Raw genomic sequence first — 19,522 nt, forward strand, 5'->3', positions numbered from 1 at the left:
AAAGAAGCCGAAAGCTCAAGCCCTCTTATAATATGCGTCGGAGAGAAAATAACAACTCTACACCCTCCCCTTTCCTTTTTTGTCTTATTCACGAAACGAAGACATGATCAACAATGGGCACGAATCTATGGACAAGCATGGTGGACGTTATCTGGACTGTCTCAACACCCTCCCTGGTTTCTTTGTTTTGCTACAAAATCGACACTACTACTACTGCACTTTCCTCTCCTTATTGGGCATTATTCTACGGAGTAAATGGGCTTTTTGCGCGAATGGATATCCCCCCCCCTTTGTCTGGTTTTTGGTAAAGAAAAAAGACTGCCTTTTCCTTTTTGTTGTCCTGTACACGATATTATACCACCTTTCTGTTGTTGTTTGTCATGGGAAATTGTGTTGTTCTATATATTGTAAAATCCGTCGATCTGGTACAAGGGGATTGGTGTTAATAACGGCCATATAATAGCTAGTTAGAATAGTTTCAAGGTCAAAAAGAGGATATACTTGTGAATTACAGAGTCAGCTTCATGATTCAACTGCGTATCAAGCAAACAGTGTCCAATAAACTATGAAGAATGCAATCCACAGGAACCGCTGGACAACGGGGGGCTGGGGAGGCCTGGAAATACTAATCTCGTGCTCCGGGATTTTTTACTTTTTTTTTTACTTTTTTTTTCAATGGTGATGATGAATGAAGGATTTGGTTCTAAATAGGATGAAAATGAGCGATTGAGTTGGGCTATGAAGACTTGGAAGTCCCAGTCGGAACCCTTCTGGTCTCCTGATATTGCGTGTCACAGACATCGTGATCTGTTTTGCCTCATACTAGTACGACCAAGTCACCTCAGATGGGGAGAAAAACCACCAGTCAGGTCATGCTTTTCCAAGTCTTGATGTCATTTGTCACTTCTTCAAGGAATGACGGTCACAAGTATCGACATGAATACTCAGACAAGTGGGAAAAAAAAGAAGGAAGAAGGAAGGGAAAAAAGGGGGACGAGGAATGTTACTCTCGTTTCCTTGGCATGTTGGCCTTTTCATGCGGGAAAAGCTCGACGGATGCCCATTTTTATCTTTTTTTTTTTTGATCTTCTTTCTGCAGACGTTCGCTGGCGCTTCCGTTTGTTTTGCTTTCGGGAAAGGAAAAGGTTCATGGCCGGTGCTGAATGGTAGGTGTGGTGTAAGTTGACTGCATGAGAGTCAACCCAACAACAACACTCAGCCCTACCATCGATGCTTGAAGGGAGAGGCCTCAGTAGACACTACCTCGCCTCATCGGCCGATCGACCGAAGGCAAGATAAAAAGGGGATAGAAATTCCCAGTCCCATTCTCCCGGGTGACCACATCTTCCCCAGGCTTCCCCCCCCAATGTTAATGTATATGTCTCGGAGCATCGCCAGCACAGCCCACCCAATGTCTCGCGTTTCTAGAACACCACAAGTATTTCGCCTCGTTTGCTGGAATGCCGGCGGTTTCCAGCAAGCCCGAACTGGGGCATCTTCTGTGTGTTTGCTGTTCCCTTGAAGTATCGACGGTAATAGTATATAAAGACGTTGAATGTTCGGCAGAGATGAGCCTCATGCTCTTCAGCTTCACTCACTCATTCACATCTCCTCCCCCTTGAATCATCCAAACTCACTGAACTCACCGAAACTCTCTCATCTCTCACCTCCATCCAAACCACACAACACATCCCAAGAGAAAAACCCCCCCAAACCCATCCAGAATGCGCTCCGCACTCCTCTTCATCACGGCCTTCGTCGCCTCCGCCGCCGCCATGGCAGACCACGCCGGCGCCGCCGCGGACGACGACGAGTGCAAGTGCTACCACGCGTACAACGAGTGCCGCGCCACCCCGGCGGCCAACATGTCGACCTGCGCAAGCAACTACGCCGACTGCCTGGGCTACAACCCCTTTGACGGCTCCCACAACCCGGACGACGTCTCCGACAAGTGCTCCGCGTCCGCGGCGCCCAAGACGGACTGCCGGCGCGTCAAGGAGTGCGAGGACGCCAGCGACGAGTGCAGGGGCCAGCCCGACGCCAACCAGGCGCAGTGCGCCTCCGACTACGCAGACTGCCTCGGCTTCAGCCCGTTTGAGCCCGAGGGCCAGCGCCGCGTCCAGGAGTGCGACGACAAGGACAAGGACGGTGATGATGCCAAGGCAAAGGAGGAGAAGCACCACCAGCCGCACCGCAACGAGACGAGGCCGGCTCAGCCTACGCAGGCGCCGGTGCAGCCCACGCAGATGCCGGTTGTGTCGGGCGGGTCGGGGTTCAAGGCGCTGGATGTGTTTGGCTTGCTGGCTGCGGGCGTTGCTGCGCTGTTGTAAGATGAGGGTGTGGTGTGTCGATGAAGATGGGGCGAATGTGAAGGGTGAAGGTTGTTGGAACTGGTTGGAATGCTTGAACCGGGCTGCTGGAGCGTGGGAGTCTATTTGATTGGATTCCGTGGGTTGATCGATCATATGTACCTGTATCTTAATGCTAATAAGTACTCCCATCTTCTATTTCTTGATGTCCTTCTCCCTGGAATTCCGGTAGCGTCGTCAATGTCGTCACGAGTGGATTGAGCCCGCGCCCTTTTGTGTCTTTTTCATCAAACCACCATAGACCAGTCCATCCCCAGGACAAGCAGATACCAGCTGTCAAGCCTCTCCATCTTCCAATCTTCCAATCTTCAGTCAAATCTCCATCTGTCTACCCCCCCGGCCATCCATCGGCCCGTTCCTCGGCTGGTGCCATCCCCGCCCCAATTGCTCCGTAATACTACCCCCAGATTCCGATCCCGCCGCCTCTCCACTGGCGTCATCATCCCCCATCTCCCCGACGCAAAGCGCCCGTGGCTTTTTTCCCCCACGTTGAACAAAACCAAAACAAAACAGCCGACAACGCTGGAAGATGACCGCCCAGGCACAGGAACAGCATCAGGAACAGCAGCCGTGGAACCAACAACAGCAGCCGTCGAATCCCACAGCATCCGCATCCGCATCCGCATCCGCGCCCGCGCCCGCACCGGAGCCGGACGTCGCCTCGTCGTCGTCCCCGTCCTTGTCCGAGGCCGAAGTTGCGCAGGTCAAGAGCGAGATCGCCTCGGCGCTGGGCGTCGACGCTGCCAGTGTTGCGCATGAATACGGCGGCGCATCGCTGTACTATGATGCTTCGACAATGGCGTCCCTGAATCCCTTTTCTCTGGTCGGTCCGTTCGTTCACTGATTTATATATTGCCAAATATATTGCAAGTTCTTTTTGCTGACGCCATTGTCGCACACGCATTTGTTGCTTTGTAGGCTGCCATCAACCGACTCCGACTATATAGACCTCCTCCGTTCCCGCTGTGGGATGCGCTGCCCGTGCGCAAGCGAGCGGCCATCCTGGTGCTCCTGTTTGCGGACCGATGGGGCGACCTGAGGGTCGTCATCACCATGCGCGCGGCCAGCCTGAGGAGCTTCTCGGGCCATGCCGCGTTGCCGGGGGGGAAAGCAGACAGTAGAGACGAGACGCCGTGTATGTTTGTACATGTATTTAGTCTCGAAGCTTGGAGAGAGAGAGTTCGCACACGTGCTGATCGAGACCATGTATAGACCAGATTGCGCGACGAGAGGCCTATGAAGAAATCGGCCTCCCCATGGACGACTCGCGCATCCCCAAGCCCTTTCGCATCGAGCAGCTCTGCTACCTCCCGCCCTCTCTGGCTCGCACGCATCTCGTCGTGACGCCCTGCGTCGCCTTCCTCCACGCCGACCGCACCTCGCCCGACTCGCCGCCGGCCCTGGTCGAAGACTCCATGATACCCCGGCTGGACGCCCGCGAGGTCGCCGCCGTCTTCAGCGCCCCCTTCTACAACTTTCTCAAGGCCACCGATCTGCCGCCGCGACCGGGCGAGACGCTGCCGCCGGGGCATTGGTACGAAGGCGCGTGGACAAACTACAAGGGCGAGCAGTGGCGGGTGCACAACTTTTACGTGCCCGTCAACAACCAGAAGGTCTCCCGGCCGAGACGCGGCAGCGCCGCTCAGATAGAGCTGGCGGACCAGCTCGAGGTGAGCCAGGATCACGAGGGCCGGTTCAAGGTCTGGGGCCTGACGGGCAGAGTGCTCGTCGACGCAGCGAGGATCGCGTACGACGAGGAGCCTGAGATGGAGCACAATGAGGACTTTGGAGATTTGAAAGTCATCAGGGTTGCGCAGGAAGAGGGCGCGCTGGATGAGAGCCATGAGAATAGCTATCCTGTGAAGAAGGACGAAGACAAGCCCGCCAAGATGTGAGCGCTAGCGCAAGACAGAACACACCGTTATGCTCAGAGGCTACTCTGATCATGATTCACTCCTGTATAACGAATAGACGAAGACGATGAATTATCTGTTGTTGTTCGAAGAATTTCACAGCAGACTGGAAGCCTGTGCGGATATTGTACCTGTTCAGTCATATGATCGGCATTTGCTGCATGCAAAATCACGTCACTGTCGCTATCCAACGCAAATCCAAAGTGCTCAAGATGAAGCGCGTCCGGCCGGCATTCTAATGGCAAGCATTGTCCTTTGTCGCCGACGTGGAATGACCAAACAAGAGGTAGCCAGCAAAGGCACCCAACGAGACGGCAACCATGACCCAGCCGTTGTAAGTCATGAAGACGAGCCTGGAATTTATCAAGCCACAGGTCAGAAACAGGCCAAGGGAGCACTCGGAAAGGGTGGAAGAGAGACATACATGAGCATAAAGGCATAGAAGTTCTGGATGGCATAGAGCGTCGCCTTGATGACGTGGCCTCGCTTGCTGACGGTTTCGCGGTTCTGCCCTGAGCGGTGGAAGGCGGGTGTCTCAGTAACAATCTCTTCATCATCGCGGTAGGCATGTTCAGGAGCAGCTCAAAGGGCATCTTAGCATGCGTCATCTCTTTCCTTTACTCTTTGCAAGAGAGGCCACTTCGTTGACGGGGTGGGGATATGATGGGGATGTTCTGATACCCTCGCCGCCGAATTGTGGGTGGGGAGCATAACGACTTTGTCTTTGTCGGGTCGAAGCCAACGGAGAGCAAGAGGAGAGGAAGGGTATTGACTCACTAGGAACAGTTTCCAGTCGGGTCGCCAGAGAAGCCTCGTAGCGACGGGACACGGAGCGAAGAGCCTCGTATCCGATGCCGAGGAGCACGACGGCGATGAGGGAGAAGACGAGGGACGCGGTGGAGCGGACGTGCCACTGGCGGAAGACGATGCAGAGGTTGGTCGTGTCCCAGGTGAAGAGCATCTAGAGGGCATTCACGTCAGCCATCATTGTGTGAGCCGGACGAGCTGCCTCATGCCAGCCAAGGAGAGGGTGATTTCGCTCACGTTCATGCTGCACATGTCCTCCATGCCTCCGTGGCCGCCGTGGCCTTCGTGGCCCTCCATGGCGTGCATGTGGTGGCTGTGGTCCATTTTTTGAAATTCGGCGAAGCAGAGAAGCTGAGATGATGAAGCTGGGGAGATGGAGAAGGAGAGGGGAGAAGAGGGAGAAGGACGAGGAAAAGCGAGCAAGTTATTGACTTGTCTCTGGTCAGAAGCAGAGACAATCTGAAGCTCTGGCCGCTTGTCACTGAGAGGGCCGATAGTACTGGAGTACAATTGGCAGGCGGTGGGTGGATCGCACGGCAGCTTGCGACATCCAAGACGCGCGTACCGTGGTTGATGCGCCGGTATCTGCGGGTAGCTGGTGGTGGCGGTGTGTATGCCGAGATACTCGACGATACTCGTGAGCAGGTTTGGTACCTTTGATGCGGCACTTGTGCCTGCTTGGGCCTGTGCTACCTCCCTAGAGCGGCAATCCTCGAGTTGCACCACTGAGCCGTAGCGGAGCCAGTGCCCTAGAAGCGCTGTAGCTGTGCCATGCTACTGTAGTCGAGATAACGATAAAGCATCCATCTCACCAGCCGAGGATATTTACCTTATAAAGCTGGCTCGATTCACGAATGTCACTGTTCATCAACTACACGTTCCCGCTACCTTATGGACAGGAAGAGGAGAGGAAGAAGGATCAAGACAAACTCGAGTGTCGAAAATGCCTCGAACAAACAGCAACGGCCTGCAAGCCCCGTCCGCCGCCGCCAATCGCTTCTCGACAAGCTGCAGCTCGGGCTGAAACAACCCCTGATAGAACGGCCAGAAGCTGAAGTTGGCAAGCAAACAATCACGGAATCACCAAGCAGAACCTCCATCGTATCCATCCATCCAGCACGCAACGACTTCGATATCAGCTGTCCACCTGTTGCCCTATCGTCGTCACGTTCCCTCAGCCAAAGCACAGCTGAAGTAGTACAAACGAATGGAAGCTGCCGGCCACACTGTTTCCCCTTGCCTGCCAACTTTCTTTCTTCCGCATACACCTCATGCAGTGCCTTGTCATACCATCCAATATCTACCTGACCATACCTTACATGGCGAGCAAGCCCCTTCTTGTGCGACTCCAAAAGTCATCTGAGCTCAGCCCTCCATGTAGTGACAACTTACCCGGTGGCCAACCCCTTGCATAACCTTTCCCCTACGTTCTTCTTCCACCAGTTTGTACAAATACGTGGGATCCCGCTTCCAGCGAGGCATTCAGCTGCGTACCCCAAGGGAACCACATCATCTCAGCTCGTCTCTACCACCCATTCATGGGAGGACATCATCCAGCACAGACGCAATGAATCCCCTTGAGCAGATATTCGCCGCCGGCGTCAGAAAGACGGGCCCGACTGATGCCAAACCCGACGGCCCCATGCCGCGCTGGCCCATCCACGAGGACACACAGCTGGGCAAATACATCCTCGACAGCCTCCAGGCTCCCGCGGGCTCTCTCAGCATCAGGCAGTCCCCCCTCCTGAATGCCGGCTCGGGTCTATACACAACCCGGGACGTGGAGGAGGGCGAGCTCCTCTTCACGTCGGTGCCCCTTGTTCTCTGTGCAGAGGTCGGCGACGGCATGGAAGCCTGCGACTTTTGCTTCCAGCAGAGGCGGAGGGTCTTTCACCCATCAGAGAGTCGCTTTCTCGGGCCTGGCGAGGTCCTGCCTCCTCTGCATGTCTGCAATGGCTGCCGCATGTACCAGTACTGCTCACAGGTAAAGTAGACGGCCCTGCTGCCCTGGCCACCCTGACTAACATGGGCTGCTGTGTAGTCTTGCTGGCAACGAGCCTGGGATACGGGCCATCTATATGAATGCGGCTTGCTGTCAGGCGCGTCCACCGATCTCGAGACGAGAACCCTATACCGTCTCCTGATTCTGATGAGGAAGAAGGTCCTGCTGCCGGAGCAGGTCCAGGCCCTGTCCAGGCTGGAAAGTGAGATGGCGAATTTCGAGAGACGAGCCAAGCGAACCTGGCACAAGGTTCTGGAACTCGCTCGCGAAGCCAAGGAGCGAACTAAGAGCGAGCTCGGTATCTACGAAATTCTGATTCTGTATGGCATCGTGAGTTCTCCCCATGAGAACGGCATCGAGATGGACCCAGTCGTGATTGGGACAGGAGAACCTGCAGCGTACAGGCAGCTAGCTAATTTGCCCTTCTAGATCCGTTGCAATGCGCTGCCAGTCGATCAGACTTATCGAAATGCGCCGCTGGGAATTGCCTTGGACCTGGGGGGAGCTCTCTTGAACCACGACTGCGATCCCAACGTGGTCATTGTCTTCAACAGCACGCAGGTGCAGGTTCGAGCTCTGCGGAAGCTCAAGGCCGGCGAGGAGCTACTGCACTGCTACCGAGACATTGCGTACGATTTTACGTTTCGCAACCCGCGCATTACGTCGAGGTATCAGTTTCGATGCCACTGTAAGTTCTCTGACATGTCCCGGCTCCCACTGTCTTGACACAGTCGGTTCAATGAGTAAGACGTGAAATGCTGATAACGAGGAACAGGCGGCCGATGCAGGGCAGAGTCTGATCGTCACTGCAGGGAAGCAAAGAGCGATGGCGATGCTATCCCCGCCATTCTCGGCACACAGGCTGCCTTGTTCGACATTATAGATGAGTCCAAGAAGCAAGCCTGGGCGACCCCCAACAGATTCGACGTCGACCGGCAAATGGCCACCGTCAACCAAATCATAGCGACGGGCTACGCGGGGCGCCCCTGGCCAAACGACCTCGAGCCGCTGCCGACGGTGCTCAAGGCCCTGGCAGCGCTCTGCGAGAGACAGGGCGACCTCGTCAACAGCATCAAGATTCGCGTCAAGGCCCTGGCCTTTACCGGCTACCGGAAGGGTCTGCCCTGGTCCGAGGACCTGATCGACCTGGTGCTCTGCCTGTCGACCTTCACCATGTTCCCCTGCCACCCGGCGCTGCGAGACTCGTCGATGCCAAAGCACAAGGAGTTCCAGGACATCTTCATCGGGCACCTCCACGCGCTGCACGGGATGCTGGTCAACCTTTACGGAGACCAGGGCCGGGTGACGGGCATCGTCCGAGCCTTCTTGCAGTCGGAGACGGCCACCTACAACGGGCCCCGGCCGGCGACGAGGGGGTTCCGGCGCAGGTTCAAGGCGTCTCAGGAGACGGTTCTCAGGTGGGCGGGCGTTGACGAGAAGCTCTGGACTGTGGAATAGTCGATGCTTGGCACTTGATATCTCATACTATATCACAAAAGGAGGTGAAGTCTTGGGCTGCTTGAAGTGGGATGATGTCGACGGCTGACGCCCACACGGTGCGAGACTCGGCGACCGTTTGTGCGGGATATCGGGGAGCTTCGCACTGTACGGTGTACAAGCCCGGAGAGCCGGATAGATGTGTCGAGTTATGTAGCTCGATGTAGCTCGGCACGGTAAACGACAGTACGAAATACCGCACGAGAAGTTGCTGGAGGAAGGAACTGGAGGGTGTGATTGATAAACAAGATTCTCTCGATTTCGGACGGCAGACGGGACGTTGAGCTTGGTCATCTCTGCTTTTGTGCCTCGTCAGTTCTGTGACTTCTCATAAACGATAGGCTTCTAGTGAGTTCTTTTTTTTTCAACTCTCTCCTCTTTGCATCTTCGGCTCCGGTTTCATGAGCTTCTCAGTCGAGGCTTGACCGTTGAACTGACTTGACAAGCAAAGCATAGCTGTTTTAAACTAGATCAGTGTCGTCGCCACTTACCCCAGCTTTGGTGTTGAAGAGTCATACAACCATTCACAACAACAGCCAGCCTCCAGCGATCACAAAATGCTCGGACCGCCAGTCAACCTGCCCAAGTGGTGAGTCAAAAACATCCTCATCAGCTTCACTCCCCTTCTCTGTCCTTTTCGTCGGTGTCCTACTTGACAAAAAGAGCTAATCCATGTCTTCTCATCCTCCAGGCTTGAGACAAACTCTCACCTGCTTCAACCGCCCGTCAACAACTACTGCGTTTACAACGATGACTTTACCGTCATGGCAAGTCCCCTTGCTCAACCCTTTCGCTGTCTCTCATCTCACATCTTCTCTCCCACATGTTCAACTGGTCCTTCAACCTCAGCCCTACTAACACAAACACACACCAGATCGTCGGCGGTCCCAACGCCCGCACCGACTACCACATCAACCAAACCCCCGAATGGTTCTACCAATACCGCGGCGCCATGCTCCTCAAGGTCGTCGACGGCACCGCCTTCCGCGACATCGTCATCCGCGAGGGCGACATGTTCCTGCTCCCCGCCAACACGCCGCACAACCCCGTGCGCTTCGCCAACACGGTCGGCATCGTCCTGGAGCAGCGCCGCCCCGCGGACTCCATCGACCGCATGCGCTGGTACTGCACCGGCCAGTGCGGCCAGGAGGCGCTCGCGGGCACGGGCGAGGCCGTCGTCGTGCACGAGGCCGCCTTCCACTGCACCGACCTGGGCACCCAGATCAAGCTGGCCGTCGAGGACTTTCGGGCCGACGAGGCCAAGAGGACGTGTACCCGGTGCGGGACGGTGGCGGACTGGGCGCCGAAGCCGGGGTCGATTCGGGATCCGAACTTGGAGTGATTGGGGGAACTTGATGTTTATCGTTGTAACAAACTTTGCTCTTGTGTATGAATAGGTTAGATTGCTTGTGGATGGGGACACGATGCGATGAGTCGAATAGCCACGTTGATATAAAAAAGCCCTCCTCCACTAATTTTCTCAGTCTCATATCCTTTCTTCATAGTCCTCCCCGACTAGTAATGGTCTTCATATGTATATTAACAGATATATATATATATATAAGCATATAAACACATACAGCAATCACTCACGTCTCCGAAAACTCATACGCAGACCCCGACAACTCCACCGGCACCTCGATCCTCCCCTCCTCCACCTCCCTCCCGCCGACCCTGACGCCGGCCCTCATCACGTCGCCCGGCACGACGGGCCCGACGCCGGCCGGCGTCCCCGTGAGCACCACGTCGCCCGGCAGCAGCGTCATGACGCGCGAGATGTCGCTGACGATGCGCGGGATGCGGTAGATCATGAGCGCCGTCGACCCGCGCTGCCGCGGCTGCCCGTTGACGTCGAGGAACAGCTCCGCGTCGTGCGGGTCCGCGATGGCCGCCTTGGGGATCAGGTTGCTCATGGGCAGGAAGGTGTCGAAGCCCTTGGCGATGTCCCAGGGGAGGCCCTTTTTCTTGGCTTCGTTTTGGACGTTGCGCGCCGTCATGTCGATGGCGACTGCGTAGGCTGATTTCCCCCTTATGTTAGCGAATTACTCTCTCTCTCTCTCTCCCTCTCTCTCTCTTTCTTCACTACACTATATGAGAAAAACTCACCCCTGATGGCATCCAACGCCCCCTTCTCGTCCTCCGGATGCAGATTCCTCACCATCCGCCCGATAACCAGCGCCAGCTCCACCTCAAAGTGCATGTCCACGCCCTTGGGCTGCAGGCACGGGCCCTCGCCGGGGAGGACAATGGACGACGGCGGTTTGAGGAAGAAGAAGGGCTTCTTTGGCTTTGCGTTGGCCAGCTCCGCGATGTGGTCCCTTTTTTTCACACACACACACACACACGGATGTTAGCATTCTCTGCTTGTTCTTTTTTGCTTTGGAGAGAGAGTAAGAGAGGCAGTAGAGGAGAGATTTGATTGATTGGGGGTTTTGGTTTTTGGTTCTTCTTACGCATAGTTGCGGCCGATGCAGACGACCTTGCCGGCTTGCTTGAGCGAGAGGGAGGCTTGTGAGGCCACTGTGGCCATTGACCTCCTGAGCCCAAACATTTTTTGTTTTTTGGTTCGCGGGAAAACCAGCAACACACACAAACTGTGTTTCTCTTATACAGATCTTGAAAGACTGAATGAAAGTTAGAAGAAGGTAAAATGTCTTCGGTGCTGTGTGTGAGCCTGCTTTCAATTTTCAATAAAACTTGCAGTTCCGGCCAAAGTCAAGTTCTCGATGACATTGGGAATGGAAGTTTGGGTGAGCAACAAAAGAGATCGTGGGAACTTCCCCAGTTTCGGCTGCCGAACGGCGGAAAACGGCCGTATGTAAGCCTCGGCACAAGATGGCCCGGCGTCTACAGTGCAGTGCAGTGCGTGCTGCCCGCTAAGTTGTCCGCTATCCTACAGGGCAGATCTAGTACTGTGTGGTCGCCTGTAGGTAGATGCTGAACATTGAGGCCAGGTTGGGCTCAACTCACTAACTGCTTCCCGTCCTCAGCGATACTTAATCGAGGTCAGTTATAATAGGCTTGATTACTCCGACTTCGCAGTTCGTGATTTCGTTTCGAAATCTCATAATCAGCCTCACGCATAATTGCAGCCATGATTTGACTTCTGCCACACAAAGAGAGAAGAAAGAGAAGGGGGAAAAAAAAAGCCAGATATTTAGAGTACCTTGGCTGAAATATCTGGTACATGGCACTCCATGTACCCTTTGCCAGTCCTCTCAATGCTTGGGCTATCGACTTCCTTCAAATCTACACTTCCAAGGTTCCATCATCTAGATGCTTCCTTATATCGCCTTCCAGCTGTAGAATATGCCGTTGCGTAAACGCACGTCTCGCCCCCCTCACTCCTATAAATGCGAAATGACATGATAACAAGAAGCAAAGTAAGCTCTGGACGCCGTGCCATGTTTTGAAAGAAAAACCTCGAAGGAAATAAAGCCCCCCTCCCCCTATGCGGATTTTTCGTCAGAAGCAACCCTTACCCAACCCTGTACCCACGTATTGAATGTCGGCCGTTAGAATCAAGCCAGGTAGCGATACATGGATGGCGCGCCTTCTTCGTCCGGACGCTCCAGATATTCTCGGACTATGAGATCCTCGATGCGCCTCTTGATCATGGGAACGTCGGGCTTGAAGCGACCAGCCAGCACCGACAGCACTTCGCCCAGCAGCTGCGAGTGGCTGAGTTCCTTTCGTGCCCTAATGACGGTTGGTTAGCTGGGACTAATCGATTCATTGACACGCTGGATAAACTTACTTCATGATCCTCACAATGGCGGCGTCGATAATGTAGGATCGGGTCTGGTTGTTCTTGTCCTCCGTCGCCTTCCTCTCCTCCTTGTTCTCGGCCTTGGACACGGCGTTGATGATGGGTGCCTTAATTCGGATCGTCTTGCTCTGGAACGAGGCGTTGAACGAAAACCTGTCGCCGGGCTTGACTGTCTTGGTGGGCGGATCCTTGGCCAGAACGCGGGACTTGGGCGCTACGGCAATGGCCATGAGCGCTCGCGTGAGATCCGCCGTCGACAGGCTCGTCTTTGCCTGGATCTCTTCAAAGCTGAGGCTCTCGCCGTCCTTGAGGTCGTTGAACAGCGACAAGACCACCATGCCGTATGTCGGGACATTCAGATCGTAGCGACGCTCGCGCGACAGGGGGCCCGATTTGCCCTCAATCGCTGGGAACACACACTTGATGTCTGCGCTGCCGGTGGTACCAATCCAGGTGAGCTTCCGACCGTTGCGATTCGTCAGGTAAAACTGCTCAAAGCTAGCTTGCAGCCTCTTGACCTCGGGCGGCCAGGTACATCCCACTTTGGAACTATCGCCAGATTGAGCGGTACGTCCCATGACCTCTGACGGCCAGTAATTGGTCGTGAGGACATTGACATTGAGGTCAATGGTATGGTCCTCGGGATCCAGCTTGCGAACATGCTCGCGATACGTCGATGTCAACTCGGCAGAGGTGACGAGATCTCGGAACATTCCCTCGAACTTGAGGGTAAACTGCTGTCCCATTTCTTGCTTCATCCGCGAAATGAATTGCTTCTCGACATCGTGGCTCTCCGACTTGCCATGGAGCAGTCGTCGTCCGAGGTGGCGCTGGTAGTAGGTCTGGAAGAGATCCTTGTCCTGCAGATACCGAATCAGGACGATGGACTTTTCCAGGATTGCGTCCACCTCGGCTTCCGTCTTGCCTCTGATTCCTCGCTTGAGGTTATCGTCGATATAGAGAGAGACGTATTCCGAGCTTCGGCTGAATAGGTTGATGAATTCGGCAAAGCTCTTGGTCAGGGCTGTCTGAATCACCCGGTCGCCTTGGAAGCATTCCTGGAGCATGTAATCGAACTTGTCCTTGAGCCGAAGCACGTCGTCAACCCACTTGATGGCTGCCGCCGTCTGCTGCGCGGCCGGATTCAGCGTCTTGCTCTTCTCGCCGTCTCCGCCCTCTTCGCCATCGCCCTGTGCCGTCGAGAAGTCGGTGTTCTTCAGCACATTCTCAATCTCCAGCCCCAGCTCGACAACTCGCTTCTGCAATATGTCGCGCAGGGCCGTCTTCTCTTCATCCACTCTCGAGATGAGTCTGTACAAGATGCTGAGGTCTTGGGTCTTGTCATTGTCGATCATCCACCGGAGGCCACTACCCTCCATGGCAAGGAAGTCGTCGAGGTGACCAAGAATAAGCTTCTCCTCCACGACCTTGGTCACCTTGGGGAGAGTCTCCAGCTCAATGGTGGTGCCGCACCGGTCTGTTTCTTCATGGAGTCTGGTCTCGGTGTGTCGCAACCAGGTGCTGGCGTCCGACTCCCGCAGCAGCCGTTCGCATTCTCGCGCATAAAAGATTTCGCTGTTGGCGAGGAACCGGGGCTCAAAGGTGGTGACGTAGAGCTTGTTGTTCTCGGATTCATCCTCGGTTTCGTAGAGACAACTGAGCATCCGGGTGTTGCTGCGAATGAGGTTTCGATCAATAATGTCTCCGCGCCTCTCCATGTCGATCTGGTCCAGCATGACGGATATCAGGATGTCGCCAATCGTGCTGTCAGAATTCGCGTTCAGGCATGAGCGTAGTATGTGATCTCGGAATAGGGCAATGGTCGTGGCAAAGATGGGGACCCGGCGGGGCTCCTGTTGCGTGTAACCTCTGTCTAGGTACATGAGGATGTCTGCGGTCATGTTCATAGACATGTTGTGATCTTCCCAGGTATCTCTCAGGCCCTTGAGGAAGTTCTCGCCCGTCTGGCGCCGCTCGCTGACCGAGGCCGACGACGAGACATCGACGCTGATGTTGATGAGGCTCTTGGTGACGAGGACTTCAATCTTGGGGATGGCATGCTCGGCGAACCACTGCTCCTCGAATTCTTTGACTCTCTCGTAGAGAACCTCGCCCTTCTTCTTGAGGACGATCTTGTAGGCTGCTCGGTATAGCTCTTCGAAGGACAGACGGCCGCAGCTCTTGTTGTGGATATCGTATAGCGCTTCCTTGATCATGTTCCAGCACGCATCGAAATCGGCTCCCTCGCCCGCTGCCTGGGACTGTAAACGGCGGTTAGTTGGTTTGAGCGCCCTAGGGATGAAGTAGAATGATGCGGAAGAGGGCTCCTGCGCACGTTCAGGCACCTGCTTGCTCTGATTGGAACCCATCGCGGCGTACCACATGCGGGGGGGAAGAGCATGGGAAGTGAGCAGTGTCGGAGGTAGTGCAGAGGGGAAGTGGTGTAGAGGGGCAGGGCACCGAGAGCAGCTGGCGTTGATGGCCTTCGACGTGGCAGAGCAGGATGCGCCTCAGGAACGGCTCAGGTTGCGCTCACAATGCGCTCAGGGTTCGTTGAGCGGCAAGAGCAAGGTAGGAGAAGTGCGCCGTGAGTGAATCTTGCGCCGGGGAGAATTGGAAGCTTCAGAACTTGCAACAACTTACACGCACGATCCGACGAGGTGGGCGGATGCGCCCTCGAGCCCCCGCTCCCCCTCGCCCTGATATCATGTCTGCTTCAGCGCTCTGCGAGCGACCTCGAGAACAAACACCACGAGACGGAGCGTTAGGATCTGCCAGCCAGTTGTCGCAGGAGGCCGATCGCGGATGAAGAGTCAGTCAAAACCCCCCAAAGTCGCTGTCGCTGGTCGCACGGATGGTGGGGGTTTTCGCAGAGCTCGGCGCCTCTCTCTACCCAGCAGCACGGCAGGCGGGCAGTTGGTTCGGCAGTCTCAGCGGGTTGCGCCTTGTCCTGAGCACGGGGAGAGATGGTCAAGCCACGATGGGTTCAGCGAGAAGACGGCAAGACGATGGCGTTGGCGGGTTCTGCATTCTCCCCGTACGCAACGGACGGAAACGAGCGGCTGCTGGACGAGGTGAAGGGGTTTGAAGCGGCTGCATCTGCCTGTGACGAAGTAGATGGAAACGGGTGAATTGCGAGAGTGACTCCGCTGCCAGCAGACTTGCCGGGGTTTCCCACTTCTCGATGGAGCTCGCATTATCGATAACGAATTTTCTGGTGGCCGCTTGCTCGAGACGAAGCGCTTTGTCTCGATTGGGAAGTATGCAGTACCTGAAGGTTGCGCCAGCGAGACGGCGGGGTGAAGGTGACAAGTACGATGCCAGTTCGCTTCCATTCACGCAAGATGACTAATCTCATCTTGACCTTGGAAGCACAGCAGCAGCATGATCACGTGCTGCTTAGCTCACCCAGCATCCCCAGCCAACCTGAGTTGGTCGTCGGCCCAGCTAAATCCAATGGGCAACTATTTTTCCGACCGACAATCCAAGGCAACCCGCCCAGCCTTGCAACAACCACCGTGTGTCGAGGCAACGCGCGTGACGAGACAAGCCAGCAACCCTTGAATTGATCCCGCACCTGGCCAGAAAGGGCCTCAGACCGTCGCCATGAAGCTCGTCAGGTGGGCAATTCCCCCAATAGCCGAACAGTTTCGCAAGGAACACAGTCACATGTTGGATGGACGAGCAGCTCATTCGCTTCGCCGTCGTCCCCCCTGCTGAAGCTTTGCGTTTTGAAGCTTGAACGAGATGTATACTGACGGCTGCGTGATGGCAGATTTCTGATGAAGTGCGCCAACGAGACGGTGACAATCGAGCTCAAGAATGGTACGGTGCAACAGCAACGCAAGAAGCTGCCCGGTGGCCTCGCGGCGTTCATACAGCTCGTGGCAGCTTTTCTTTCCCCCCCTCGGCAGCGAAAAGCAAGCCAGAAAGCAAATTGTCTCGCTAACCCGACAAAAAATTAGGCACCATCGCCCACGGCACCATCTCGTCCGTGACCCCCCAGATGAACGTCGCCCTCCGCACGGTCAAGATGACGGCTCGCGGCCAAGACTCCATCGCCCTCGACACCATGAACATCCGCGGCTCAACAATCCGATACTTCATCCTCCCCGACTCCCTCCCGCTGGACACCCTGCTCATCGACGACGCGCCCAAGCCCAAGAACAAGGCGAGAAAGGAGGCTGACAGAGGTGGCCGCGGAGGTCGTGGAGGCCGTGGTAGGGGAGGTCGCGGTCGTGGTCGCGGCCGTGGACGTGGCTAAGCGTCCCTGAATTCGCGACGACCGATACTGATTACGACGAGGGGGGTTTCGAGGGAACCCGAGGGCGCACTATATCTTCTGATTTCTGGCTAGCAAAAGGCCAATGGTCTATATCAGTGGGTAGAAGGGGATCACTTGTAACGCGATACAGAACAAAGCACGTCATTTTTTGAGGTCAAAGGATATTCGCGGAGGTGAAGTCGCAGACTTGCGATGGAAACGGCGTTTGGGATGCGTTTTGCCCAATATGGAATCAAAACGAAATACGGCATTGGCTTAGGGGGAGGGATGGAAGAGCTGAGATGCACCGTTCTGATGTGCAGCCACCAAGACTCTATTTCAAGATGACAAGATATCCGAAACCGAATACACAAAGGCTCGCCAACTGATATATACTTGCATGATGTGAGATTTGCATGTGGCGTTGGTGTCGTGACTTCGAAATCATCTCCTTAAAAATCAGCAAGATATCGATCCCATCAACCTGTTCCCCCACCCACACACATCATGATGTCGAGGTCCTTCCCAAGTCAGTGTTGGCAGAAGGAATGCCAACCCCCCACCTAGTTCTCTCAGCGATCTCAATAACGCCTGGAACGCCAACCATCATTGCTCCTCTCGAGTGACTCAATCAACCCAAACGCCGACATGCACCCTTCAAGCCGAAGCTCGCCATATCCTTACAATCTGCAACTTCTCCCACCCCGCCGTCTTCCCACTCGACCCAACCGTCTCCGCCCTCCACCTGCCACCACCGCCCGCCTCCATCCCCCGTATCCTCTCCTTGACGGCCTCGGGCTTGTTCTGCGCGCACAGGAGCACGTACGCGCAGCCCCTCGGCGAGAGAAGCTCGGGCAGCCCCGCAAGCAGCCTGTCCGTCGTCTCCATGCCGTCCGCGCCGCCGGCATACGACAGCGCCAGCAGGTACGAGTCGTCGTCAAAGGACGGCTGCTTCTTGTTGGAGGAGGCCGAGGAAGGGGAGGATGAATGATGAAAGTCTTCTTCTCTAAAGGTCTCTGGCCGGCTGGGCATTTCCGACGTCGGCACGTAGGGCGGGTTGAAGACGAGGACGTCGACGGAGTGGTTCCTCAGGGGGCTTGCGAGGTCGCCCATTACGGAGCCCAGGTACATTCCATAGGGGACTTGCTTTTCTCTTCTTCTCTCACTGCTGCTGCTGCTGCTGCTGCTGCTGTTGGCGGTGTTGTTGTCGGCGAGAAGAGAATCGGCTTGTGCTTTGGCCACGGTGGTGATTGTCGCGCGGCACGCAAAGGCGTTCATGTCGACTCCCGCCGTGAGGACCTGGTTCGTGCCAAAGATTGTTTTGGCATGTGCCGTGATGAAGGCCAGGACCACGCCCGATCCCGTTCCTATCTCGACGACGAACGGGATGCCGCCGGGGTTTGACGATGACGAAGACGAAGACGAAGACGAAGACGAAGACGAAGACGAAGCAGGAGAAGAAGAGGAGGGTGAGAAGGTCTCGTGGAGGAACTGCGTTTCTGAGGGCGAGGAGAGGGTGTCGAGGAGGAGGAACGAGTCTTCTGCGGGCTCGTAGACGCGCTCGTAGGGCACGTGTGAGGTGTCTGGCGTTGGAAGCATTTTTTCTTTTTTTTTTCTTTTTTTGTATGTGTCACTCTTCTGTTGTATTGTTGTGGGATTGGAGCTTGTAGGAGGTTGTGAGTTGTTTGAATGGTGAGAGCTTCAGCTTCACCAAGTTTTTCGATAGAATTGAAGCTATTGGTGGGGCCACGTGATGTCATGAGAGGTGAGTGTCAAGATGTATGAAATTCAAGAGACTGAAGGGGGAAATGAAATAGATCTTATCATGATGGGATTGAAGAGATGTTCTTATTAGCTGATGCACGAATCGCCATCAAGCCGTAACGCATAAGGTAGTCCGCCATATCCTGCCCCAAGTCTTGTAGCCCACTCCAGGATTAGGTAGTAAAAGCACCACCCCTCCCAAAACACCAAAACCCCCAACCATCACCATCCATTTCCAGCTTCACTTTTCCCGTCTCAACTCCCCCAATCATCAAGCACAACCCCGAACCCCATAACAAAAAATCCCCCCCCCCTTACAGAATCACACACCCCCTCGCCTCCCCCATCCTCACCTCAACAGCCCAATCCCCGCCCTCCGGATCCAAACCCCAGTGCAACCCCCATCCCATCCTCTCCACCATCCTCACCGTCCCGCGATCATACATGCCGCCCAAGTCGCACCTCGGACACGCCCTGCTCTGCGTCTTGTAGAACCCCGGCGTCGCCTTCGTCTTCACGCCCGCCGCCGCTCCGTCGCAGAAGGAGGCGCACGTGTAAAAGTTCATCAGGGGGCCGCAGGGGTGGGACAGGATGGCCCAGATGTGCTTGCAGGTCTTGTGCTGGAAAAAGGTCACGTTGCACATTGTTGTCTTTCTCCTCTTCTCTCTCTTCTCTGCTTGTGTGTGCTGTGATAGGCTGTTTTCTCTTATTTGGCTTGCTGAAGGGGCGATATTGAAGTTTGAAAGGTTGGCAGAGGATTTTATATGCGCGATCAAAGTTGGTTGATTTGAGTCCCTGTGCTTTTTGAGTTTTCGGCTTGTGAGAGTTTGGAAGCAGCGGTTCCTAACGGGCAAACAGCACAAGGAACTCAAGCCCCATGGCGATAGAAATACCTTGTGAAAGAAAACAAATTCGTTTCCACAACAAATCAGCAAGTTAAAAGCTTGAGAAGACGGGGCGGACCGTGTGCAGCCGGAAGTGAATCAGTCAGTCCATCCTTACCTACGCAAATCAACCCTACTACCTAGCCATCAAACGCCGTGATGCACTACAGATTACTGCAATGACAGAACCGTCATTTATTGGAGGAGACAATAGGTAACGAAAGCAAACGGCAGCTTGTATGGGTAACCTCAA

At 55.2% G+C, this 19,522-nt stretch overlaps 10 protein-coding genes across 10 annotated transcripts; 5 read left to right on the plus strand and 5 right to left on the minus strand.

Annotated features, from left to right (window-relative positions):
- Nucleotides 1–1,724: 1,724 nt before the first annotated feature.
- On the plus strand, nt 1,725–2,330 carry BBK36DRAFT_1160625 (hypothetical protein; the record flags this gene model as incomplete). Its single annotated transcript, XM_024894307.1, has 1 exon — nt 1,725–2,330. One exon carries the CDS (start codon nt 1,725–1,727, stop codon nt 2,328–2,330), a length of 606 nt encoding a protein of 201 aa, XP_024748747.1.
- Nucleotides 2,331–3,165: 835 nt separating this feature from the next.
- BBK36DRAFT_1170162 (hypothetical protein) lies at nt 3,166–4,264 on the plus strand (the record flags this gene model as incomplete). Its single annotated transcript, XM_024895412.1, has 3 exons — nt 3,166–3,192; nt 3,288–3,504; nt 3,582–4,264. 3 exons carry the CDS (start codon nt 3,166–3,168, stop codon nt 4,262–4,264), a joined length of 927 nt encoding a protein of 308 aa, XP_024748748.1.
- Nucleotides 4,265–4,517: 253 nt separating this feature from the next.
- On the minus strand, nt 4,518–5,413 carry BBK36DRAFT_1205390 (Ctr copper transporter; the record flags this gene model as incomplete). Its single annotated transcript, XM_024897356.1, has 4 exons — nt 4,518–4,635; nt 4,707–4,794; nt 5,060–5,243; nt 5,327–5,413. The coding sequence occupies 4 exons, from the start codon at nt 5,411–5,413 to the stop codon at nt 4,518–4,520; spliced, it is 477 nt and encodes a 158-aa protein (XP_024748749.1).
- A 1,243-nt stretch (nt 5,414–6,656) lies between these two features.
- BBK36DRAFT_1142412 (SET domain-containing protein) lies at nt 6,657–8,549 on the plus strand (the record flags this gene model as incomplete). Its single annotated transcript, XM_024893522.1, has 4 exons — nt 6,657–7,073; nt 7,131–7,421; nt 7,521–7,779; nt 7,867–8,549. 4 exons carry the CDS (start codon nt 6,657–6,659, stop codon nt 8,547–8,549), a joined length of 1,650 nt encoding a protein of 549 aa, XP_024748750.1.
- A 596-nt stretch (nt 8,550–9,145) lies between these two features.
- BBK36DRAFT_1121424 (3-hydroxyanthranilic acid dioxygenase) lies at nt 9,146–9,930 on the plus strand (the record flags this gene model as incomplete). The annotated part of the gene is made up of 3 exons (XM_024890825.1): nt 9,146–9,177; nt 9,280–9,349; nt 9,463–9,930. The coding sequence occupies 3 exons, from the start codon at nt 9,146–9,148 to the stop codon at nt 9,928–9,930; spliced, it is 570 nt and encodes a 189-aa protein (XP_024748751.1).
- Nucleotides 9,744–11,140, minus strand: BBK36DRAFT_1135800 (hypothetical protein; the record flags this gene model as incomplete). Its single annotated transcript, XM_024892763.1, has 5 exons — nt 9,744–9,932; nt 10,046–10,057; nt 10,167–10,605; nt 10,695–10,906; nt 11,042–11,140. Coding segments are annotated over 3 exons (739 nt in total), but the record flags the coding sequence as incomplete, so codon positions are not given.
- Nucleotides 11,141–12,109: 969 nt separating this feature from the next.
- Nucleotides 12,110–14,726, minus strand: BBK36DRAFT_1160631 (Cullin-domain-containing protein; the record flags this gene model as incomplete). Its single annotated transcript, XM_024894308.1, has 2 exons — nt 12,110–12,287; nt 12,346–14,726. The coding sequence occupies 2 exons, from the start codon at nt 14,724–14,726 to the stop codon at nt 12,110–12,112; spliced, it is 2,559 nt and encodes an 852-aa protein (XP_024748753.1).
- Nucleotides 14,727–15,963: 1,237 nt separating this feature from the next.
- Nucleotides 15,964–16,621, plus strand: BBK36DRAFT_1160632 (Sm-like ribonucleo protein; the record flags this gene model as incomplete). The annotated part of the gene is made up of 3 exons (XM_024894309.1): nt 15,964–15,977; nt 16,133–16,182; nt 16,323–16,621. 3 exons carry the CDS (start codon nt 15,964–15,966, stop codon nt 16,619–16,621), a joined length of 363 nt encoding a protein of 120 aa, XP_024748754.1.
- A 657-nt stretch (nt 16,622–17,278) lies between these two features.
- BBK36DRAFT_1121772 (hypothetical protein) lies at nt 17,279–18,220 on the minus strand (the record flags this gene model as incomplete). The annotated part of the gene is made up of 1 exon (XM_024890864.1): nt 17,279–18,220. One exon carries the CDS (start codon nt 18,218–18,220, stop codon nt 17,279–17,281), a length of 942 nt encoding a protein of 313 aa, XP_024748755.1.
- Nucleotides 18,221–18,699: 479 nt separating this feature from the next.
- On the minus strand, nt 18,700–19,029 carry BBK36DRAFT_1170170 (hypothetical protein; the record flags this gene model as incomplete). The annotated part of the gene is made up of 1 exon (XM_024895413.1): nt 18,700–19,029. The coding sequence occupies one exon, from the start codon at nt 19,027–19,029 to the stop codon at nt 18,700–18,702; it is 330 nt and encodes a 109-aa protein (XP_024748756.1).
- Nucleotides 19,030–19,522: the final 493 nt, after the last annotated feature.

Source organism: Trichoderma citrinoviride (assembly GCF_003025115.1).
Source record: "Trichoderma citrinoviride strain TUCIM 6016 unplaced genomic scaffold BBK36scaffold_9, whole genome shotgun sequence".
NCBI classification, from domain to species: domain Eukaryota; kingdom Fungi; phylum Ascomycota; class Sordariomycetes; order Hypocreales; family Hypocreaceae; genus Trichoderma; species Trichoderma citrinoviride.